Source organism: Myodes glareolus, chromosome 2, assembly GCF_982192425.1.
Source record: "Myodes glareolus chromosome 2, mMyoGla1.1, whole genome shotgun sequence".
Taxonomy (NCBI): Eukaryota; Metazoa; Chordata; class Mammalia; order Rodentia; family Cricetidae; genus Myodes; species Myodes glareolus.
The window spans coordinates 13299578-13323368 of record NC_142027.1 but is presented as its reverse complement, the minus strand read 5'-3'; the positions used below and the strand labels follow the sequence as shown (position 1 = coordinate 13323368).

At 39.6% G+C, this 23791-nt stretch overlaps 1 protein-coding gene across 11 annotated transcripts in view; it reads left to right on the top strand.

The window, feature by feature from the left end:
• Usp16 (ubiquitin specific peptidase 16) overlaps positions 1–23113 on the top strand; it is a 31663-nt gene extending 8550 nt beyond the window's left edge. For 5 of the 11 annotated variants that reach the window (XM_048422674.3, XM_048422667.3, XM_048422675.3 and 2 more), the window contains 15 exons: positions 3083–3186; positions 4682–4785; positions 7462–7649; positions 8130–8225; positions 9500–9630; positions 10102–10189; positions 11085–11163; positions 12535–12626; positions 13151–13207; positions 15065–15238; positions 16678–17344; positions 18703–18815; positions 19700–19786; positions 22641–22797; positions 22902–23113. In XM_048422674.3, coding sequence (XP_048278631.3) covers positions 3083–3186; positions 4682–4785; positions 7462–7649; positions 8130–8225; positions 9500–9630; positions 10102–10189; positions 11085–11163; positions 12535–12626; positions 13151–13207; positions 15065–15238; positions 16678–17344; positions 18703–18815; positions 19700–19786; positions 22641–22797; positions 22902–23026 — 2262 coding nt within the window. In that variant the 3' untranslated portion in view covers positions 23027–23113. The remainder of the gene's footprint in view (positions 1–3082; positions 3187–4681; positions 4786–7461; positions 7650–8129; positions 8226–9499; positions 9631–10101; positions 10190–11084; positions 11164–12534; positions 12627–13150; positions 13208–15064; positions 15239–16677; positions 17345–18702; positions 18816–19699; positions 19787–22640; positions 22798–22901) is intronic. The other 6 variants (XM_048422673.3, XM_048422671.3, XM_085685724.2 and 3 more) reach the window with 6 other exon arrangements.
• Positions 23114–23791: the final 678 nt, after the last annotated feature.

The following is a 23791-nucleotide window of genomic DNA, read 5'->3' as shown; positions in this document are numbered from 1 at the left end:
CTCATTTTCTACATGTCTTGTTTCCTCAGTGGCTGGCTGGTGTCTGACCTGACATTGCCTTCTTTTTCTCTGTGTCTCTGCTTGGATTTCCCACCTGACTTTACTCTGCTAAGTCATTGGCCAAAGCAACTATATTCATTAGCCAATAAAAGCAACACATATACAGAAGGACATCCCACATCCCATCTCAATGTCTACTATGTATCATCCTGAATTATAGATAGTGGATGATACAGTCATGGGACTAAAGTTCAGACCCTTGGTTATCTGAGACAGGGACTTGATATGTAGCTCTGACTAGCCTGGAACTCATTTTCCTGGAACTTACTATGCAGGCCAGCCTTGGACTCTTCAGTGCTAAGATAAAAGGCCACGCTCAACTGATGACAAGTCTGTTAGGAAACTGAACTCCTGGTCAGTCGTACCATGAACACCACAAGATGAGACAGACTACCAATTATTTTAATTTTTGTTTGTTTTTTGTTTTTGTTTTTATCAAGACAAGGTTTCTCTGTGTAGCCTTGGCTATCCTGGAACTTGCTCTGTAGACCAGGCTGACCTTGAACTGTCATAGATAACTTGCCTTTGCCTCCCAAGTCCTGGTATCAAAGATGTGCACCTGACTTTTGCTCCATTTTTTAAAATAAAAATATTTTAATTTTTTTAAAAAAATTTAAAAAATTAAGATTTTATGTATTTATTTATTTGTGTATGTTTTTCGGGACAAGATTTCTCTGTGTAGCTTTGGAGCTTGTTCTGACACTCACTCTGTAGACCATGCTGGCTGCAAACTCACAGAGATCCACCAGCCTCTGCCTCCCGAGTGCTGGGATTAAAGGCATGCACCACCACGCCTGGTATACTTTATTTTTTAAAACATGTATTTATTGTGTATACAGTGTTCTAGAAGCCTGCATGTATGCTTGCAGGCCAGAAGTGAGCACCAGATCTCATTATAGGTGGTTGTAAGCTACCATGCCATTGCTGGGAATTGAACTCAGGAACTCTGGAGAGCAGCCAGTCCTCTTAACCTCTGAGCCATCTCTCCAGCCCCTAAGATTATTTTATTTAAGTGTGTTGTGTCTGAGGTAGGTGTGTACACCTGAATGCAGATGTTCTTGGAGGCCAGAAGAGGCTGTAACATCCCTTGGAATGGGGTTGCAGGCAGTGTGAGCCGTCTGATGTCTTCTGGGTCTGCACTGGAAGAGTAGTGTGTGCTCTTCGTGGCTGAGCCATGTCAAGCCCACCCTCCGTTATTAAACATTTGATAATTATATGGATATAATTAGATATTCAAATGGAATTGCAGTCCTAAAAATTGGCACACATACTCTTAGACATTTTGCTCAATTTCTCCCAGTAGTAATATTTTACAAAATTTATGTAATACTATAGCTAGAATTTTGACATTGATAAAATTCATCAACTTTGATTTCCAGTCTTAGTTCTAGGTGTATCTGTGGGGTATCTATGTGGTATACCATTCTTCTATTTGTGGAGATTCACATATCCACAGATAAAGTACAAATAATTTCAGTATCATATGGGTGGGTGTGTTGTATTGCCCTACTCTAGGCCTTTCCACAGTCTCACTGGTACCCTTTTCAGAACCCCAAAATTCTGGAAATTTTGTATGGAGAGTATTTTTTTTCTCATAAATGAATAAGCTTAGGCTGCTACCAGAGTCGGCTTTTGAAGCAGGGTCCACAGATGGGGTTCGCTCAGGTGGCAGTGACGGTAGAGGACTAAAGGAATAACGTGAACCTAGGACTACAGTGTGAAAGTACTGAGTACATTCTACCAAACAGGAGAGGGTGGCATTAACGGGGGGGGGGGGGTGGTGGTGCTGGGACTTTAGAGAACAGCACATAAAAAGACTGTTACTTCAGGAACGTTAAGCTGGAAAATGTGCATGGGATGGAAGCAGCTGAGGAGAAAGAACCTTCTGGTGACTCTTATGGAGTCCACAGCAGATTTGATGTATGTGGGTTTGATTGGAGGGTGTGGGTTGGTGTGGTGAGAACAGAACCAGGGTCTTGTTGCACAAGGCAAACATACTACCCCTGTGTTCATGTGGTTCAGTGGGGATAGGAAAAGAACAATTACTTGGAAAGAAGATTAATTTCAGTTCTAAAATGCACTTTTCCTTGAATATCCTGTTTCCTGTGGATATTTGAGTTTCAAAAACAACTCTGTAGACTCTACTTTTTTTATTATTTTTTTTAATATTTATTTATTTATTATGTATACAATATTCTGTCTGTGTGTATGACTGCAGGCCAGAAGAGGGCACCAGACCCCATTACAGATGGTTGTGAGCCACCATGTGGTTGCTGGGAATTGAACGCAGGACCTTTGGAAGAGCAGGCAATGCTCTTAACCTCTGAGCCATCTCTCCAGTCCTTTTTTTTTTTTATTTTTTGAGACAGGGTTTCTTTGTGTAACAGCCCTAGCTGTCCTCGAATTAGCTCTTGTAGACCAGGCTGACCTTAAACTCACAGAGATCCTCCTGCCTCTGCCTCCTGAGTGCTGGAACTAAAGGCGTGTGCCACCACCGCCCAGCTGAGTCTACTTTTTTTAAAAAGATTTATTTATTTATTATGTATACAACATTCTGCCTCCATGTATGCCCGCATGCCAGAGGAGGGCGTGAGATCTCATTACAGATGGTTGAGAGCCACCATGTGGTTGCTGGGAATTGAACTCAGGACCTCTGGAAGAGCAGCCAGTGCTCTTAACCACTGAGCCATCTCTCCAGCCCCCACCTTTTTTTTTTTAAACATATTTATTTATTTTGTGTGCATGTGTGTGGGGGCGAGTGAGGGATAGATCATGCCCTAGTGTGCCAGTGGAGGTCCGAAGACATCTGGAAGAACTACTTCTTCCCATAGGTCCTGAAGAATCAAATCCGGATCTTGCCCATTGAGTCATCTTCACTATCCCCTAACTCTTTATTTTTAAGATCATGAGAATGACAAAAGTTCTTGGAAGTGCTTCTTACTTCTGTAACTGTAATCCCTGTGGGTTATAAGTCAGTTTGGTGTGCTCTGTGGCTTTGAGTCTTGTGATTATGACTCCCTAGGGCTGTGGCAGAGATTCTCAGGAGCAGCATGCCTTGAAGCACTACTCGACACCAAGATCTGAGCCTCACTATCTGGTGCTTAGTTTGGACAACTGGAGCGTCTGGTGAGCTTCAACCCCTGTGCTGATTGACTAGAAATTGTTCAAAATACTGGAGAATTAAACTTTTTGGGAAGTATTTAAAAGCAGAAAAAAGTAAACTGGTATTCATTTGTCTCTTAGTACTGCACAGACACAAAAATAAGTACATAGAAGACACAGGGGTCATTACCCCTTCAAAGAACAAATTTCAAATAAATGAGAATATAGTAAAAGGATAATTAATTTCCGCAAATCCATTGTCAGACCATTATGTTGTATTTCCAAAATTGTAATATTATTAAAACATTTTTATTTCACTTAAAACCATCTTTACAGCATGTATTCACTGAATCTCATGTGTCACTTGTAAAATGCATTAATTTTGTTGGCATAAGTCTGTAGTTTAAATAATGCATACAAAAGACTGTGTGTAGTGTATTGCATGCATATGAGTGTGCAAGTCACTTATGTCGAGGTCAAATAGCATCTTCCTCTGTTGCTCACCACTTACAGCCTTGAGACAGTCTCTCTCACTAAAGGAGAAGGTTGTCGGTCGGTCGGTTGGTTGGTTGGTTGGTTGGTTGGTTTGACTGGCTAGCCAGGGACAATCCTGGAGTTACAGGCAGGTGCAGGCATACAGGGAATCAAAGCCAGATCCTCAGGCTGTGTAGCAAGTGCCCTTATTACACTGGGAAGTGCCATCTTCCCAGACCCGAAAAGAATTAATGGACCGAGAGTGTAGCTCAACTGCAGGGCACTTACCCAGCATGCATGAGATCTTGTGTTCCATTCCTAGAACCTCATATGGAGAGGAAAAAAAGACAAAAAACACTTTTCGATTTTAATGATGTGTCCTGAATTTTGAATTTCCATGATACTGATGTGTAGTGCCATTGTAGTGAATTTTATTACTAAATCAGTCTTAAAATATATACCTAGTTGTATTAAAGAGAACATGTTTTTCTTTTTAACTATGCCTGTGTAGATTTGACTCATAAGTGCAGGTACCTGTGGAGTTTAGAAGTTGAAGGCTTCCCAGAGCTGGAATTGTAGGTGGTTGTGTGCTGGCCAGCAAGGGTGCTGGGAACCAGACTCGGCGCCTCTGGAAAAGCAGTGCATACTCATAACTATTGAGCTCTCCGAAATCAGTCTTGTATCTTCAGTTTCTCTCTCCGTTTCTTAGGTTATCATGTTCATGATGTGTTTGTGTTATGTGTATGTGTACATATGTGAGCACTCTTGTGCAGGCTCAGGCTTGCCACAGTGCATGCATGTGTGGAGGACAGGGGACAGCTTTCAAGGGTCAGTTCTCGCATCCATTGGGTTCTGGGGATTGAGCTCAAGTTTTCAGGATTTTGAGGCAAGCACTTTTTTCCCCTGAGCCATTTTATCCACAGCCCTACTTTCATTATTTTTAGTAGAATAATTGGACAGTTAAACATCTTTGGTTCTCCAGAGTAAATAATTTGCCTCTCCCTCTTATAGTTGTCCGTTTGTCAATTTTCTTCTCTGGTTGTAGGTGCTACAAGTGCGACGAGGAAGTCAAATACTGTAGTTCAAACCGGCTGGGCCAAGTGGTCGATTTTGTCAGAAAACAAGCTGGCACTACAACTCGAAAACCAGGTGAAAGTCTTTCCTAATGCATATAGTGACGGTGATTTGTGTAGCTGCTTTTATTTACTCATTCGTTCCTTTATTTTTTTTATTTATTATTTATTACTATTTTTGAGACAGGGTGTTTCTCATTGTAGTCCTGGCTGTCCTAGTGTAAACCAGACTGGCCCTGATTCTCTTATCTCTGTCTTTCAAGTACTGGGATTAAGGATGCACCCCAGTGCAGCCAGCCATTCATTTACTTTTTGAGACCACATTTTCTGTAGATAAAGCTGTCCTTGAGTTTGTGAGGCACCTGCCTTAGCCTTCTGTTTACTGGGTTCTGTTTACTGGGATTATTGCTGCATGGCTCCACACCAGTTAATTTGTTACCTTTATTGCACATAACAGGTAATATTAACTATGATGCTTTTTAAACTGAGAAGCTATTTTTGTTGTTATAATTAAATAGGATGTAAAAATGATCTATTCATATATGATTAAAAGGCCGAACTAAGGTCCTCGGAGATCAAAGGAAGTAGGCACTGCTCTCATAACTCTGACCCAGAACTTACTACAGACAGTGTGTGTGTGTGTGTATGTGTATAAAGGAATCATAATTTTTTTCTAGTTTTATTCTACTGAAAGTAGTTTTTATCCAATATATTCTGATTACCATTTCCCCTCTCCCAATCCCTAACCCCTCTCAGATTCTCTTCACATTTCCTCCCATCCAAATCTACATCCTTTCTCTCTCCTTAGAAAACAAACAGGACTCTAGATGATGGTGATGGTGATGGTGATGATGATGATGATGATGATGATAAAATAATAAGATAAAACACAAACAAGCTGGAAAAGGACGAAACAAACATAAGGAAAACATCCAAAGGAAAATCACAAGAACACATATAGATGCAGAAACACACATGTTCACAGAAATCTCACAGAAACACAAAACTAGAAATCATAATAGATACTCAAAGGACTGTAATGGGAAAACAAGCCCTGATATAGCATTAGGAAACAGAGACCCTCCAAAGATGCCACTGAATTCATTGTGTTGGTTAGGTACTGCTGGCATGCTACAGAGGTGGTTCAGCAGTTAGGAACATTGCCTGTTCTTCCAGAGGTCCTGAGTTCAATTTCCAGCAATCACATGGTAGCTGACCGCCACCTGTAATGAGATGTGGTGTTTTCTTCTGGTCTGCAGGGACACATACAGGCAGAACACTATATATATAATAAATGAATGAATCTTTAAAAAAAAATGATTTCCTGGTGAGGCTTGTTTTTTCATTTTTTGCGTGGTTATCAACTGGTGATAGCTTCTGGGTTAGGGGTGGGGTCATGTCTACTTCCACTCTCAGTACTGGGACCCCATCTGGTAAAGACCCCTGTGTTCTGAAATCTCAGGAAATTGTGGTGGCTTCTGAGACCCTATCAGGTTGGCCACTTTGGATCCCAGGTAGAAAGTGTTTCTAGGTATTTGGAGTGGGCTGGAAGGGGATGGTGCTCAGAGGGTCCACAGGAGGAAGGAAAGCTGAGTAGTCCCCTGGGAGTGGGCACAGAGGAAGGAGAGGCCAGAGCAGATGTCTGCTACAAAGCTGGGGGTAAAGACTGGGAAACTGAAGTTGGAAGACAGGAAGGAGAGTGGGTCACCTTCCCAATCCTCTGACTGTCTTGGCCTTTGGCTTTCCAGGAAGTGCCTCCTGCTATTAATCGGACTGAGACAAAGGGATGGTTTGAGGGAGGGGGCTGTCGGAGATCTGCCCAGACCCCTGGGAATGGGGCCAGAGATGGTCTGCTGCACAACTGGGGATAAGATTTGGGGTTTGGAATTGGAGGGTAGGAAGGAGACTGAAGATTGCCTACTTCATTTCTTGGCCAATGTGGAAGCAGGTTTCCAGGGAATGCTACAGACTTCATTTTCCTGTATTTAGTGATACATTTTGTAATAGAAGATTTTCAGTCTATCAGTAAATAACATGAACACACACATACATTGGTTTTTAGGCAGAGGTAGTGTTTTGTTTGGGGGAATGGTCTCTTGTACACTAACTAGCCTGAACTTACCTAGGCCCACCTGCCTCTGCCTCCATGTGCTGGGATTGCCTCCCATGTGCCACCATGTCGGCTAGAGGTAACTGACCTCACATGGATTCAAGAATGACACTGTGCTTTTCACTCGGCAGCAGCTTACCTTCTAACTTACGTCCCTAGCTTTCTGTGGCATTTTCTAAAGTCAGGTTCTTAGATATTTCTGAGAAGTAAATGAATTGGCATGGTGTACAGCATTTGCTTTAAGTTTATTTTTTAGATACTTGTGTTGATAAGTGTCTTTTTCAAACCAGAGTTGTTTATTCATGTCAGAATTTAGTTTTGGTTAGTAGAATTCATTTAAACATATTGTGTTTGCATTATTGTTTTATGTCCTAATTCTACAAAGTAATATACATAAATGTATAAAGAATATTTTTGTAGTAAGGGATGGTGTTATACCAAAGCGTATGCTACTCTTACACTTGTCAAACCAGCTTCTACCCGCAGTTCTGCATGTTTATCACTTCTGTGAGTTTACCACTACTCACTAAAAATCGGTCAAACCGGTGCCAGTAATCGATACTAGCTAAAATACAAAATTCTAGTACAATGGCGTGTGCATATTCTATACTTTGCCAAGTCTTCTTTTTCTCCCCTTTAAAGCAGAGAAAGATAATGGACACATTGAACTTGAAAATAAAAAGTTGGAAAAAGAGAGTAAAAATGAACAAGAGCGAGAGAAATCTGAAAACATGGCTAAAGAAAATATTTCCATGGACTCTGCTTCCCAGATAACCATGAAAGGACTCAGTAATTTGGGAAATACTTGTTTCTTCAATGCTGTTATGCAGGTGACAGAGTTCTTTCTCTTCTTCCCACAGGCTCTGAGTTGAGTTGTATTCCCCTCCCCATGTTAATTCCTGCATATTCAAGTAACATGTGTTTATTGCATGTAATAAACTCTGGTAGCACTGGTGATAGAATGGCATTTTAAGCAGTCGTAGCCTCTGCTTTCATGAGTCATGAGTTCGGATCAGGAAAACACGGGGCGGCCTGGTACAGAAAGAAGTATATTGTCAGAACGGTAGTGAGTGGTGACAAGACCGTGGGGATGTAGGAACAGGTATCTCCGTCCCAGTCTTAGCAGGAGACCGAGTCCGTGAACCATAGAGAGCGGGGAGAAGAGCCTGTTGTAGTGGCTCCTTGCCTAGGTAGAGAGATAATAAAGAGTCAGTGTTGGTTGTGTTCTGTTTTGGTAGAACAAACTCTTCAATGTTTGAATGACTTGATTATGTAATTAATCACCCTTTTATTTCCATCCTGCACTGTAGAATTTGTCCCAAACACCAGTGCTTAGAGAACTACTAAAAGAAGTGAAAATGTCTGGAACAATTGTGAAAATAGAGCCACCCGACCTGGCACTTACGGTGTGTATTTGATTTGATTGAACTTTATAACTTTTATTTTTGAGACAAGATCTCACTTTGTAGCTCTGTCGTGGAATTTGTTCAAGCTGGCCTTGAACTCACAAAGATCCATCTGCCTCTGCCTTCTGAGTGCTGGGATTAAAGGCTGCCGACCACCACCCATTTCTAACTCATTTTAAGAAAGGTTCTTGCTACTGGCCTGACAGTCCCTTTGTATCTGACCTCAAATCTATTTATCTGACCTAAAATCTGACCTCAAGTCTTGGCAGGCCTTCTGTCTTAGCCTTCCATGTTATGGGGTTGGAGGTGTATGCCATCATGCTAAGCCAGATGTTTTACAATAATTGATCCGGGAAGATGTCTCTGTGACAGGCTTGCTGCCAAGCCTGAGAACCTGAGTCCAGTCATTGGAACTGAGAATTCACTCCTCAGATGTTTTTTTCTGACTTCCACACTTGTCACAGCACAGCATGTGTGTCTACTTCTATGCATGAAATAAATACATGTCAAAAAATAAATGAAATTGTTTTAAGTATCTTCTTTGTAAATGTCCATATTCCAATATTCCAAGTTGTTTTGAGGAATTGAAACTCATTCTACCTTTTCTCCTTGGTTTTATTTCAATCTAAGATAAACAATTTAGAACTAACAGCTGTTACAAGGTCCTTACGTTTGCTTGCTGTGAGCTTACCATGTTTCTTTTGTTTGTTGTGTGCGTGTGTGTATTTTCTACCCTGTCTTGGGAATGTTGATAATTGTGAAGCCCAGGCCTGTACTGGTTTTTTGTTTGTTTGTTTGTTTGTTTGTTTGTTTTGACATTTTCAATGAGACCTAAATGTAGTCAAATTTTACCTTCTTCATTGTTGTTAGATGCATTTTGCCTTTGCTTTCTTAATTAATAGGTATTAAGTTCCTATCCACTTAAAACTAAGATAAAGCTCAATTTTTCTTTAAAAATTTTTATTATCATTTGTGTGAGGTGTGTGTGTGTGGTATGCATGCCATGGTGTGCGTGTGGAGGTTGGATTCCTAACCTTCCATCTTTGTGCATGTTCTGTGAATTGAACTCAGGTTGTTAGACATGCCCAGTAAGTACTTTATCACTGAGCCTTTTTGTTGACCCAGAGCTGAATTTTTGAACAGGAAGTTTATCTCTTGGTTTATATTTTGGATGTTTACATTGGGCAGCTCCATCAATATCAATTGGCTTGTTACATTTTGGGAAAGTAAATGATCATAATGTTTGAGTGAAATAATTTTTATTCCATTTTTAGGAACCTTTAGAAGTAAACCTTGAGCCTCCAGGACCTCTTACTTTAGCTATGAGCCAGTTTCTTAATGAGATGCAAGAGAACAAAAAGCGAATTGTAACGCCTAAAGAGCTCTTTTCTCAGGTCTGTAAAAAGTGAGTATCCACTCGGCTGTGCTTTCAGTGAATCAGTAAGATGCTGAGAAAAAAAGTTTAAGACTGACAGTTTCAGAACCAAGTGAGCAAATACATATTTCATTCCAAGTTAAAGAAGCACGCTTCATGTGGTAATTAAATCTGCCTCAGGTGTTCTTATAGTAGACACAATTTTTTTATATAATTTATTTAATTTTATTTCATGTGCGTTGGTGTGAAGGTGTCAGATTCCCCTGGGACTGGAGTTACAGACAGTTGTGAGCTGCCATGTGGGTGTTGGAATTGAACCTGGAGCCTCTGAAAGAGGAGCCAGTGCTCTTAACCTCTGAGCCATCTCTCCAGCCCCAGTAGACACAAATTTTGAGAAAACCCTATGACACTTTTACTTGGGATGAAACTCTAAGACTTTCAAATGAGCTTTGTAAAGTAGTAGAGTCATCAGTGCTTTTCTTTCTTCTGTTTTGTCTTCAGAGCAACACGTTTTACAGGGTGCCAGCAACAGGACAGCCAGGAGCTACTTCGCTACTTACTGGATGGCATGAGAGCGGAAGAACACCAAGTTAGCATACTCTGAGAATCCTGTGTTGTAATTTCATGGGCTCACCTGCCATTTCCTGCCAGTCACAGAGGCCACTGTGCTTTTAACACTTACTTACCAGGTTTTCCAGCCAATATGCTTCTTCATTAGAATACGTGAAGAGGATTAAAATGGTTCTCTTAATTGAGATGTTCTCATTTACTCGGTGCGTGCAGCAATGCCACCTTAAGAGGCTCGCTCTGTTACACTGGACCCTGCCTGGAGAGACGCAGAACACTGGGAAGCATTTCTCCCCTAAAGTCCTTGTTGCAGCACATTTTCACTTTGCTAAGAGTCTGGGGACAGTTTTTATAACTGAAAACTTATGTTAATTACCAGTATACGTAATGCATCTTGAAAGTATGAACTTAATTAATTGCACTAGTAACAGTAATAATTCATTTAATTCTGCACTTATCCCAGGCACCGCTCTGTTTCATATGAGCCATCCTATGAGGTAGATTATTTTCTTAACCCACACGCTGGTGTAGAGATGTTCCATGCTTAGTTGAAATCTCTCGGTAATGACAGAGCAGGACAGGATGTGCTAGAGCTGATTCTTGTAGCTGTGGTGTGGTCTCACTAGCACTGTCAGTGTCTTGCTGAGGTGGTGGCATGTTCTGTAAAGCAGTGTTGCATAGGGTGAAGGTCTCAGTGCTAACACCACACCTATATTTAGAAGTTTGCTTTATAGGCTTAATAGCCATAATTTTTCTTAGCTCCTTGAGTTAGTTTTGATTTATTTGAATTAATTTGTGATTATCTTAGTAAATTTGGGGAGACACATCTCGATCCTTTCTTGAATTTATTACATATTTTCTAAGGAAAATAACTTTAAAATTTAATAGTATATATATATTCATTTTATTACTTTTAGAGAGTGAGTAAAGGAATTCTTAAAGCATTTGGTAATTCTACTGAAAAATTGGATGAAGAAGTAAAAAATAAAGTTAAAGGTAATGTCTGACTTTTTGAACTAAACACTATAGTTGAATTCTGTACCATAGGACAAGATTACTGGCACATATGTTTGAAACCCTGAATTATTTTAAATACAGTTTATCCATGTCACTATGAGTTTTAAAAATTAATTAGTCCTCCCAGTGGTCAATATTTTGGAGAAGTTTAACTTGTGAAATATTCTTTTTATGCCTTAATATATTGAGACCTATAAAGATAGAATTAAGATAACATCACAATTTTTCAAAAATTGAATTATGACTAACCATAGCTCAGACAGGCCTAGAACTCACATCTCTTTCTGCCTTAACCACTTGAGTGCTGGAATTATGGGTGTGAGCCATCACAATTGGCTTTGTCTGTAGGACTCTGTGATGACGGGGTTCTGCAGACAGAACTACCTATATGTAGCTACCGAGCATTGGACACAGGACTGATGAAACACAAGAACTACATTTTGATTTTCATTTAATTTTTGTCAAATGACCATGGTGACTACCGGATACAGTTTTATAAAGCTCAGGTTCCTGTCAGCTCATAACAGCTCTGCCTCCTTGGCGTCCTGTAGAGCCTGACCAGCAAGCAGATAGTGTCCGCTGGAGCGTCTGTTGTGATACCACTTGAGTAATGCTTATACATTCCATGAATTTTGAAAATTAAGTGATGAGATAATACATACTCTGACTTTAAACATGTCAAGTATTGCCAGTACTGTAGAAAATCAAAGGGAACATTCTGCCTGATAGTTTTTAATTAGAAAAAAGTTCAGTTTTAGAGCTCATAAACCAGGTTACGCGTTTTGTTTTCTTTTTCTAAACTGCAGTCTCTTATCTGTTGTATTCAAGTGTTCATGCTGGATGGAACAAGGCAGTGGTCCTAGCAGCTAGCAGAGTCTGAGCCTGTCATTTTACTGACACGATAATAGAAAGTCTTACTGAGTTGTAGCTTGTTCCTTACTAATAAATAGACTTTAGATAAGAATTTTTTTTTATTTATAATAAGGTTGGACTGGAGAGATGGCTCCGTGGTTAAGAGCACTGGCTGCTCTTTCAGAGGTCCTGAGTTCAATTCCCAGCAACCACATGGTGGCTCACAACCATCTGTAATGAGATCTGGCACCCTCCTCTGGCATGCGGGCATAAATGGAGGCTGAATGTTGTATACATTAAAAAACAAAAACAAAAACAAAACAAAAAAACAACAAGGTGATTGTGTTAATTGTTTGCTCAGTGATAGAATATAAAGTGCTAATTTCCACAGTTTATAAACGCAACACATAATTATGAATAATGGAAAGAAACATTAAAATTTAGATAAGTAATTTAAACTGTTCTCAATTTTAAGAAATTGTAATTTTGTTGTTACAGACTATGAAAAAAAAAAGACAATCCCAAGTTTTGTGGACCGCATCTTTGGTGGCGAACTGACTAGTACAATCATGTGTGACGAATGCAGGACTGTAAGTGGGTGTCATGTGCAGTGGGCTTAGGCATTAACACTCGCTGAGGACAATTAATGTAGAACAGATGCATCTGATTAAATATGGTATTGTTGGTTTGTTTTGAGATGACGTCTTGCTGTGTATCCCACATTGGCCAGGAACACACACACCACAGAATGCATCCTTCCTCAGCTTTCTGAGTGCTAGGATTATAAGTGTGTACCTTCATGCCCAGCCCTTATAGGATATTCTTTATTGATATTTATGATTCTTCACTGAAAATATAGCACCCCTAAAATCTTTGGTAAATTACAGTAACTATAATTTTTTTCCCCAGTTCAAGGTCCTCAACATTCTGTAATTTTCTTTTAATTTCAAATTTTCTTAATCTTTTGCTTATTAAATCCCACCTTCTACCCTTCATCCTAATAGGCAATGTTTTATGTGAGTGTCTTTCTCTCAAGGATGGGGATAATCTAATAGTAAGATTTAACATGATTTTTTTTTCCCTTTTCCTTCCATTGCCTCTTTGGTTGGTTAAGGTCTCCTTGGTGCACGAATCTTTTCTTGATTTGTCTCTCCCAGTTTTAGATGATCAGGTAAGACTATTTTGTTTTATCAAACAAAATTTATTTATTTATGTGTTTATTTTGCCTTCCTTAGCTTCTATGAGGAACAACCTCACACTTTGTAAGGGTGTCTGTATTACTAGCAGCACATGAAGAAAATTTCCAGGGTCTGTTAGAGATGGAGTACTTTTTAGGACTTGAAAAAAAAATGGACTGTATTCTTTTTGGATTTTCGAGACAGGGTGTCTCTGTAGCTTTGAGCCTGTCCTAGAACTCCGTCAGTAGACCAGGCTGGCCTTGAACTCAGATTCTCCTGCCTCTGCCTCTGCCTCCTGAGTGCTGGGATTAGAGGCATGAGGCACCACTGCCTAATGGACTATCTTCTTTATTAGAAAGCTGTGTTTACAATTCTTTATAGGTATTAAATTGATTGTATTACACATAGGGAAGTATTTTTTTCTGTTTTCACTATTTAAGGCTGATCACAAGTTCCTTGTAGTCTTAATTACATAAAAATTAGAAATTATTATCTTAGTTTTTTTTTTAATGTGTATGAATGTTTGCCTGCATGTGTGTCTCTGTACCACATATGTGCAGTGATCTTGGAGGTCAAAAGAGGATGTTGAGTCTCTTGGGACTAAAGTTTGGATCCCTTGGGACTGAAGTTATAAATGGTTATGAGTTGCCCTCTAAGTCCTGGGAATTGAATCCCGGTCCTCTGGAAGAGCAGTCAGTGTTCTTTTTTTTTTTTTTTAAATATTTATTTATTTATTTCGTATGCAATGTTCTGCCTGCATGTATGCCTGCAGGCACCAGACCTCATTACAGATGGTTGTGAGCCACCATGTGGTTGCTGGGAATTGAACTCAGGACCTTTGAAAGAGTAGGTAATGCTCTTAATCACTGAGCCATCTTTCAGCCCATCTTAGTTTTATACTACATTAATTTGGTTCCTTTTAAGTGGTTATAAGATAACAAAAGAGCATTGCCTGGTATGGTTTCCCATGCCCTTTCCTTTAATCTCTCAGGTCTGGGGAGTCAGAGACAAGCATATCTCTGAATTCAAGGCTGGTCTTTTCTATATGGGGAGTTCTAATAAATACATGAGTATTGAATAAATTATTCAAGTCAGTGTAAATTAGGAACCCTTTGCCCTGTTACATAAATAAAGTCTTACCAAACTAACTTTACTTAACTTCCTCTAAGACTATCATTTACATGCAGAAAAATAGAACAAAAACAAAAACACAACAAAGGAATTCTATGGTGTGATGCAGAAACCACTTAAAGTACATTTACAAAAGGACACCTATACAATGTGCTATGACTTGTGTCCAATATAATTCATCACATTCATTTCTAATATACTTACACATGACACTTCTTGCTTGAGATAATGCATATATGTGTTTATTTTCGGGTGTATGTGCCCTGACTGCAGGTGCCTTTGAAACGCTGGAGCTGGAGATCTGGGTGGTTTGAGTCACCTGACATGAGTGCTGCTCCTAACTCCAGAGCCATCTCTTCAGCCCTTTTACCGTTGTGTTTCGTATTTTCTCAGCATGTGATGATTGCTGTCTTTATATAACTTTTCATATATCGTGAAAATTAAAAATTGTAAGAGGGTCTGGAGTGATGGTTCAGCAGTCAGAGCACTGTCAGCTCTTCCAAGGGACCTGGGTTCAGTTCCTGTCATCCACATGGCAGTGCGCAGCTGTAACTCCAGTTCCAGGGATCTGGCACTCTTAGGTAGACATATATGCAGGCAAAACACCAGTGTACATAAAAATAAATCTTAAACAAATGATAAAAGAGTAAAATATTAAGCTACATGAATTTTTCTTCACCATAATAGTGGTAATATTTTGTTTTTCTTCATATTTTAAGAGTGGTAAGAAAACCACAAATGATAAAAATGTGAAAAAGACAATGGAGGAAGAAGATAAAGACAGTGAGGAAGAGAGAGATGACAGCTACATGAAAGCAAGAAGTGATGTGCCTTCAGGGACCAGCAAGCACATACAGAAGAAAGCCAAGAAGCAAGCCAAAAAGCAAGCCAAGGTGGGTAACTACAAGGAAAGTTATGCTTTTTCTTTATTTATTATGTATTTACTTACTTGTTATTTTTAGTTAAAAAGACTTAGTTAACATGCAGAATGGTGACTGTTAGCACTGTATTTTTTTGTTTTGTTGAAATTTTATTTATATTATGTGAATGGGTGTTTCGTTTACATGTCTGTGCACCACATGTATGCCTGATGCCCATACAGGCCAGAAGAGGGCATCACATTCCCTGGACTGGAGTTATAGATGGTTGTGAGCTGCCCTGAGGATCCTAGGTCTCGAGAAGAGCAGCTTGTGCTCTCGACCACTGGGCCATTTCCTTAGTCCCTATGTAGACTTCATTCTTACTTGCCCCTTTCTTCCCCACCTCTCTCCCTATGCAGACAAAAAGGTAAATTCAGTAGGGAAATTTGACTGGCCTTGTGCATATGGCTTCTTTGTGTCTTTTTTTCCTTCAAGAATTTTCATGTATCCTGTATCCAAAACAAGTTGTCAGTTTGTTGTCTTTTTAGTGAGACTAAAAAGATTGGTAATTACAACATATTCCTGCACAGTTGCCATAGTTTCTTTTCTATTGCTCCAACAATATGCCATGAACAAGGCAACTTAAAGTGTTGAAGTTGGCTTACAGTTTCAGAGGATTAGAGTCCAGATGGCAGAGGAACAGCTCAGAGTTCACATCTTTTGTTTCTTGAGACAGGGTTTCTCTGTGTAACGGCCCTGGCTGTCCTGGAATTCACTCTGTAGAACAGGCTGGCCTTGAACTCATGGAGATATCTTCATATCTCTGCCTCCTGAGTGCTGGGATTAAAGGTGTGCACCACCATCGCCTAGCCCAGAGCTCACATCTTGATCTTACAACCATGAAGCAGAGAAAGAGCACTGGGAATGGCATTGGCTTTTGAAACCTCATTGCCTGCCCTCAGTAACACACCTCCTCCCATAAGGCCACACCTCCTAATCCTTCCTTTCTACATGGTTCCACCAACTGGGGATCAAATACCGAAACATGTCCCTGAGAAGGCCATTTTCATTCAAACCACCAGAGTGTTGTCAGAACTACCACTCTGTCTAATTCTTGACTTCTCAGTTCTCAATCATAGAACTTATCAACATTTCTCAACTGTACACATCATCCTGGTATTGTTACCTCCACAGTAGTCTAGTGTTTGGTGAATAGTGATATTTAATGGTATTTAAATGAAATATTATTGATTTCATTTAAAGAACTTCTTGTTATAATTTATTTGAACTCTGATAGTAAAGGAATTTTTAAAACAGAATTTGAGAGTGAACATTTTTTATGAAATGATTTTTTTTGAAAAGTAACAAAACCTGATGTGGTATCTACTTTCTCTACCTTTCTCTCTTTCTTTCCCTCTCTCTCTCCTTCTCTCTCACTTTATATATATATATATATTATACTTTTTACACAGAACCAACGAAGGCAACAAAAAATTCAAGAGAAAGTTCTTCACTTAAATGATATCTGTACCACTCACCATACTGAAGACAATGAACACGAAGCCGAAATGTCACTTCCGGGAGAAGCGGAAGTGGATATTGAGTCCAACCATGGTTCTCAAGAGGAGGTTTTACATACAGAACTTTATGTTAATGAGAAAGATTTCAATGGCCAAGAGAAAATGATAGAAAGTACAACTGACAGTCAGAAATGTTCAGAGGCACTAGGTGTGAAAAGTGTCAACACTGAGTGTGATCTGGGGATTTTGACATCTGCTACTGAATGTACTAGTGTTTTAAATGATGCCTTTCTAGAGGAAAGGACCAATGGAGAACTTGACATTACCAATGGTTTAAAAAACCTTAATTTGAATGCTGCTATTCATCCTGATGAAATAAATATAGAGATTCTGAATGACAGTCATTCTCCTGTGACAAAGGTGTATGAGGTCATGAATGAGGACCCAGAAACTGCCTTCTGCACCCTTGCCAACCGGGAAGCTTTCAGTGCTGATGAGTGTTCAATCCAGCATTGCTTGTATCAGTTCACCCGTAATGAGAAGCTTCAAGATGCAAATAAACTGCTTTGTGAAGTATGCACAAGACGGCAGGGTCATGGACCAAAGGCAAATATAAAAGGTATTTAGAGTTTTTCTCGCTGTAAAAATTGGTATTAAAGTGCATATTCTGCAGGGAGAATACTTGTGAATTATGGTCACATAGGAATTTGGAGAGTTCCTAGTGCCCTCTTGCATGTAAATGTCTTAACAGAAGGAAAAACTTTATTGGCATGGCTAGCACACTGGCACCTAGCAGCAATGTAGTGGACCAGCTTTTCCCAGTCTCTTCTGTGGGTAAACTTCCCACTGGAATGCCGTCATAACAGTGACTGATTCTCTGCATCCTCGTTTCCTTGTTGGCTCTAGTGGTGGCCTTCATCTCCCCTACCCCCAAGAAGTCACACTTGAAGTTTTCAGTGTGCTTATGTGGCACATTCAGAATAAAGGGACCAGGCTTTCTTATATCCCTTAAATGTGGAACTGATAATATCCTCTTGCCTTGCCTGAAACGGGCAGGGTGTCACAGATTGTTAAAGATTTTCACTAGAGTTGAAATATTTTAAAGTCAATTATTTACATTAGATACAAAGAATAAGGAATGTTGCTTTTAGAGACTTTTAGAGCAGACAATGTCAAGCAAGCCAAAACCTGTGGACCTCTAATACTCCGCTTTTGATAGTTTCTGAATTAAAATGTTTTTTCGTTAGTCATTTTTTATGGAGGGAGATATGCCATACCTCCACCTCCAGACATCTTGCTGATGTTCCAATTCTTAAAGATTTCTCAGTTTTTGGCTAAGAATGAACTTAGCACCTTGTGCATTTTACTAGTGAGTTGTACTTTAAGCCTTTAAAAAAAATTTTTTTTTTTTGAAACACCATCTTCTTTGGTAACTCCTGCCTGTCTTCAAACTTGCCAAGTACTGGCATTATAGAAATGTGCCATCATGTTTTTCCACCCCTTCAAAAACGTTTTTTAGTGGTGGTATTTATAAATGATTTGATGATATGGAACACTTACTTCCATCCCCAATTAAATGTTTGGCTTTACTACATGATATTCTTCTGATGCAGCCATTCAGAGCCAATTACTGTTTTTGTTGTTGTTGTTTGGTTGGTTTTGGTTTTTAGAGACAGGGTTTCTCTGTAGCTTTGGAGTTTCTCCTGGAACTAGCTCTTGAAGACCAGGTTGACCTCAAACTCACGGAGATCCATCTGCCTCTGCCTTCCGAGTGCTGGGATTAAAGGCATGCTCTACACGGTCTGCCTCTCACAGTCGATTACTGTTTCTAAGTTTATATTTATACCAAGAAAATATCCTTGATTTTGCCTCTTGTTTAATAGAAGCACAAATATTACCACATTGTTTGTAGAAGTTTGTTAATCCTGTTTTAGAATTTGAGACGATCTTATAGCAAACTGATTGTTTTGGTGCTAGCATCTCCCGTTTCTGCAGGTGAGAGGAAACATGTTTACACCAATGCGAAGAAACAGATGCTGGTCTCCCATGCCCCTCCAGTCCTCACTCTCCATTTGAAGAGATTTCAGCAGGTACCCATGTAACACCTACTTTATCTCTTTCTGTATTTGCTTCTGCTTTTTCTTAATTCTAACTTCAAAAAGAGTGGGAAAATCAGAGGAGAAATATATGTAGGTTTGTCAAAGTAAGAAATTTAGATAGTCCTAAGTTTCTAGAACTCATTGAGATTTATAGTATCTTACTCTAAGCTTAACTTCAGATTAGAAAAACACAGGTTTACTGCCTAGATGTTTTTCTGTTTTGTGTATTGTATCTACTTTTACTGATTTGATAAAAAGACATCCATTGGATTTTCATATTTTTTATGGCCGTATTTTTTCTGAAAGATTTGGTATAATACAACTTTCAAATCCTCCAGGATTTTATAGGTGCTTTCCCTCTTACTGGTCAAGCATTGTCTTGACTAACTGGTTGTAGCTTACTAGGAATTGTGTAAGTGTGGTAAGAACATGAGCTGAAAAGTATTTCACAGGGAAATAGTCTGCTAGTGCCGAATTTTAGGAACACATTGGTGGTGACTAAGGCAGAATCAGGGAGATCTCATCAGATTTCGGTGGTATGTAGTACTTGAAGAAAAACCTAGGCCAGGTGGTGGTGGCACTCGCCTTTAATCCCAGCACTCGGGAGACAGAGGCAGGTGGATCTCTGTGAGTTCAAGTACAGCCTTGTCTACAAGAGCTAGTTCAGGACAGGCTCCAAAACTACAGAAAAACCCTGTTTCGAAAGAACACACACACACACACACACACACACACACACACACACAAACAAAAAGTCTCCTTAGAAAGGTGACTAGGGCTGGGTGTTGGGAGTTCTTTGGGCTTTAGAGGGGACAATTACTTAATCTGTACAGCTTTTCCAGAAAAGAACTTAATCTGTAATCCTCCTCCTTTAGGCTGGTTTTAACCTACGCAAAGTTAACAAACACATAAAGTTCCCGGAAATCTTAGATTTGGCTCCTTTTTGTACCCTTAAATGTAAGGTATGTAAAAATGGTTTTTAAAGGAAATTGTTGAGAAATCATAACCCACCAAATATGTATTTCATATTAAATGTAAAGCTGATGCCAGTTTTGAAGAAAGGCTGGGGCTGAAGCTCAGTGATTGCTTAGAATTATTTTAGAGTGGTACTTTGATCATTATACCTTTATAATTTTAAGATCTGTGATGAATTGTTTTGAAGATTAGGTTATTTTAGATTATCTTAGTGTCTTTTCTATTGATATGATAAGGCACCATGACCAAGTCCATGTATAAAAGAAAGTGTTTATCTGGGGCTTACAGTTTGAGGTTAGAGTCTAGGATTGCCATGGTCAGAAACATTGACAGCAAGCAGACAAGGCTCAGAGCTCACACCTTGAGATAACCATGAGGCAGAGAGAACTAACTGGGAATGAAGTGGGCTTTTGAAACCTCAGAGCCTCCCTCAGTGACAAACCTCTTATAAGGCCACACATTCTAATCCTTCCCAAACAGTTCCACCAACTGGGAACCTAATACTCAAACACATGAGCTTATGGGGGCCATTCTTATTCAAACCACCATGTACATAAAATGATTTTGACTTATTTTTATGGCAGACATTATCCTGATAGTTGAGAGTGCATGCACACATCTCAGTTTAATATAAATGTTGATACAGTATGCAGAGCACAACATGTTGGTGTCTCAGAGAAGACCATATAAAGTAGAGCTTGCTTAAGCTGATACTTAAAAGAGAAAAACTTTGTATGATGAATTAAGTTTTCAGACAAAAACAAAAGCAGGTACAAGAATATAACAGTATGAAATAGGGTGATCCCTGCCAAAGACCAGCAGAAATTTTACAGCTCACAGAATAAAGCATAAGGATTCAAAATGCAAAGATGGAATGAGGACTTTAATGCCAAGGAACTCAGCCTTATTAGGTGTGCAACTGGAAGCGACAGAATGGTAAAGCAATTTGGTGGCCAAGTCCCACCTGAGTGTTACCTAGATTGTTTGCTTAGTGTGGAAGCTGGATCTGAGAACTGAAAAGGCATTGAGTTAGGAGGGACTGAATAATTCAGTTAGTAGGCAGGCAGGACAGGGTGGAGGAAGAAATGTTTTAGGAGGTAAAATTAAAGACTTGTTTGGTGTCAGAAAGGGAGGCAGAGTCCTTTAAATAGATATTGAGAGTGGTACAGAGCAGAGGATTTCTAGATCCAGGTTTGAGTGACTGGACACATGGAGTGCCATAAAGATAGAGGCAGGCAGCGGTGGCATGTGAAGTCAGGAGGCAGTGGCAGGAGGATCTCTTGAGTTCAAAGCCAGCATAGTCTACAGAGTGAGTATAGAACAGCTAGGGCTGCAGAGAAACATTGTCTCCTTCCCCCCCCCCCCAAAAAAAATTTTTTTTTGAGAAGGGGCCACAGGTTGTGGTAGTTTGAAAAAAAGTGACCCCCAAGTGGAGTGGCACTGTTAGGAGCTGTGGTCTTGTTGGAGGAAGTGTGACTATGGAGGCAGGCTTTGAGGTCTCAAGCCATAGTCTGGGACAGACCTTTGAGTCAAGATGTAAGAATTCTAAGTGCTGTCTCTGGCATGATGTCTCCCGGCACACTGCCATACTCCCAGCCCCCTGCCATGATAATGGACTGAAATTCTGAACTGTAAGCCATCAGCTCAATTTTTGAGTTGCCATGGTCGTGTCTCTTCACAGCAATAAACCCAAACTTAAGATAACAGGGAACAGGTTTGAAGGAGTGAGCTCAGCATTGGATACATTGAATTTAGGTATCTTTGATACCCAAGCACTATGTCTTGGAAATATTTCCAATGTACATGTCTTACATCCAAGATGTTTGAGATACAGATTGGAAATCTGTGTAGATGGTCACTCAGAATGAGCTGTCATTTATGTTAAGCCTGGCAGATAGCACATAGCCAAGAACAAGACTCAGAAGCATTTGAATGGAGATGCAGAGGTAGAAGGGGAAGGCACCACGACTTGTCTTTTAGAAAAGGATTTCAAGATTAGAGAAGCTATACTGCTGTGTTTGCACTATGTTAATGTAAGCACATGAACCCCTGATGTGTAAAAACTGAAGTGCTGAATGCCTTCTCATTCTGGTAAGATTTCAGAGTTGAGGTGTGAATTGTCATTTTTGCTACTAGGTGCTGCTGTTGCTGCTTCATAGGCTACTTCAGACTATACAGCAGACATTCAAGGCTCAAGGATACTTGAGGTTAAAGAATACAGAAGAGTTGAAGTGAGAGTTGAAGGAGTAGACCATTACAGAGACTGGGCTGGATCTCTGGAGTAAGAGTTCAAAATCCAGTCCGTTATGGCACTGAAAACGCCATGCGTGTCACCAGGGCATGTACCTCTGGGGAAATGCGAGAGTTATGGGAGGTACAGAATGCATTGTAGGACTGTTAAAGAAGTGACTTTCAACCAGGGGAACAAAGGAAAACAGCCCCTGCCTCAGGGAATTTGCATTTGTCAAGGCCTGTGGTACCTAGGATCTTAATAAGCAGCCTTCACTCTGGGTGAGAAAGTAAAGTCCAAGTAATTTTCTTTTAGCATAATCTAAATGTTAGCCTTCTACAAGATTTATATTGGTGGAGAATCAGGATTATGGCCATGGGTATTAAGGAATTCTAAGGCATTAAGCAATTCTACACAGGCCTTTAACTGGTAAGTTGAGCTCAGTATCTATACTAGTTTTTGCACTATGGAACCAACAACTGCATCTGACAAAGGTGGAAGCATCTCTGTGGGCTGAGAACAGAGGTGTTGTGTAAGACACGGTGAATGTGTCTTGCCAAATCATCTGTATAAATGGGGTAAGAATAACACTGGGTTATTATTTTTTAAAGAATGTTGCTGAAGAAAGTACAAGAGTACTGTATTCCTTATATGGAGTTGTTGAACACAGTGGTACTATGAGGTCAGGGCATTACACTGCCTACACCAAGGCAAGGACTGCAAGTAGTCGTCTTTCTAATCTTGTTCTTCACGGTGACATTCCACAAGGTAAGGTAATTCCACAAGTTATCTTGAATAGCAGAGACGTTTTGTAGATTATGCCAAAGCCAAAACAACTAGCCTGAATCTTTCCCTTTTGTGTTTCCTAACAGACTGTGAAATGGAATCGACTAAAGGGCAGTGGTTTCACATCAGCGACACCCATGTGCAAGCTGTGCCTATAGCCAAAGTACTAAACTCACAAGCGTATCTCCTATTTTATGAGAGAATACTGTAGTAACAAAAGTGCTTTCTCTGAAATACATCTATGGCTTTTATATTGGCTACATAACATAAAGATAACAATAAAAATTTAAACTATAAATTATGTTCACATAAGTAAACGACAGTTTATTTAAATCCCTATTCTTAAATTTTTGTATTGTCCTGATTTTTATTGTTTCATTTTATCAAAGGTAATTTGAAATACTAAAATCCTGTTTTTAATCAATTGGGTGGTAGTTCTCGACACATCAATAAAATGATTTTTAAGTTATATATTACTGTATCCCTACTGGCAACAAAATGTTTCATTTTTCTAGTGTTGGGATTATAGATTATCTACATTATGTTTGCAGTAGTGACTGGAAACAATATGAAATCCTATTGTCAGTGTGCACGAACTGTACTATGTTCAGATGACCTGAGCAGACATTACGCAGTTATCTCACAGCTATGCTGTGGACTAAGTCCTGCCTCCACATGCATGCCAGCAAAATCTTCTTAAGTATGTGATGGGAAAGCTTTCAAAGCTGTGGGTTCGGGGGAATAACTTTGGAAATTTAGTCTATAGTCTAGAGGTTAACAATTTTTAAAAAAAAAACATTTTCCAGTCTGTTTTGGTCTCTGGCATTTAATCTGCCATCCTCTTGTAGAAAGCAACTGCCATACATGGTATGGTTATAGCAACTTATTTTCAGAAGCAGACCAAGTAAACACTTGCCTTGCTCATAGCTTATGTGTTTAAAAAGCTTGACATAATCAGTAATTGATCAGACAGGTA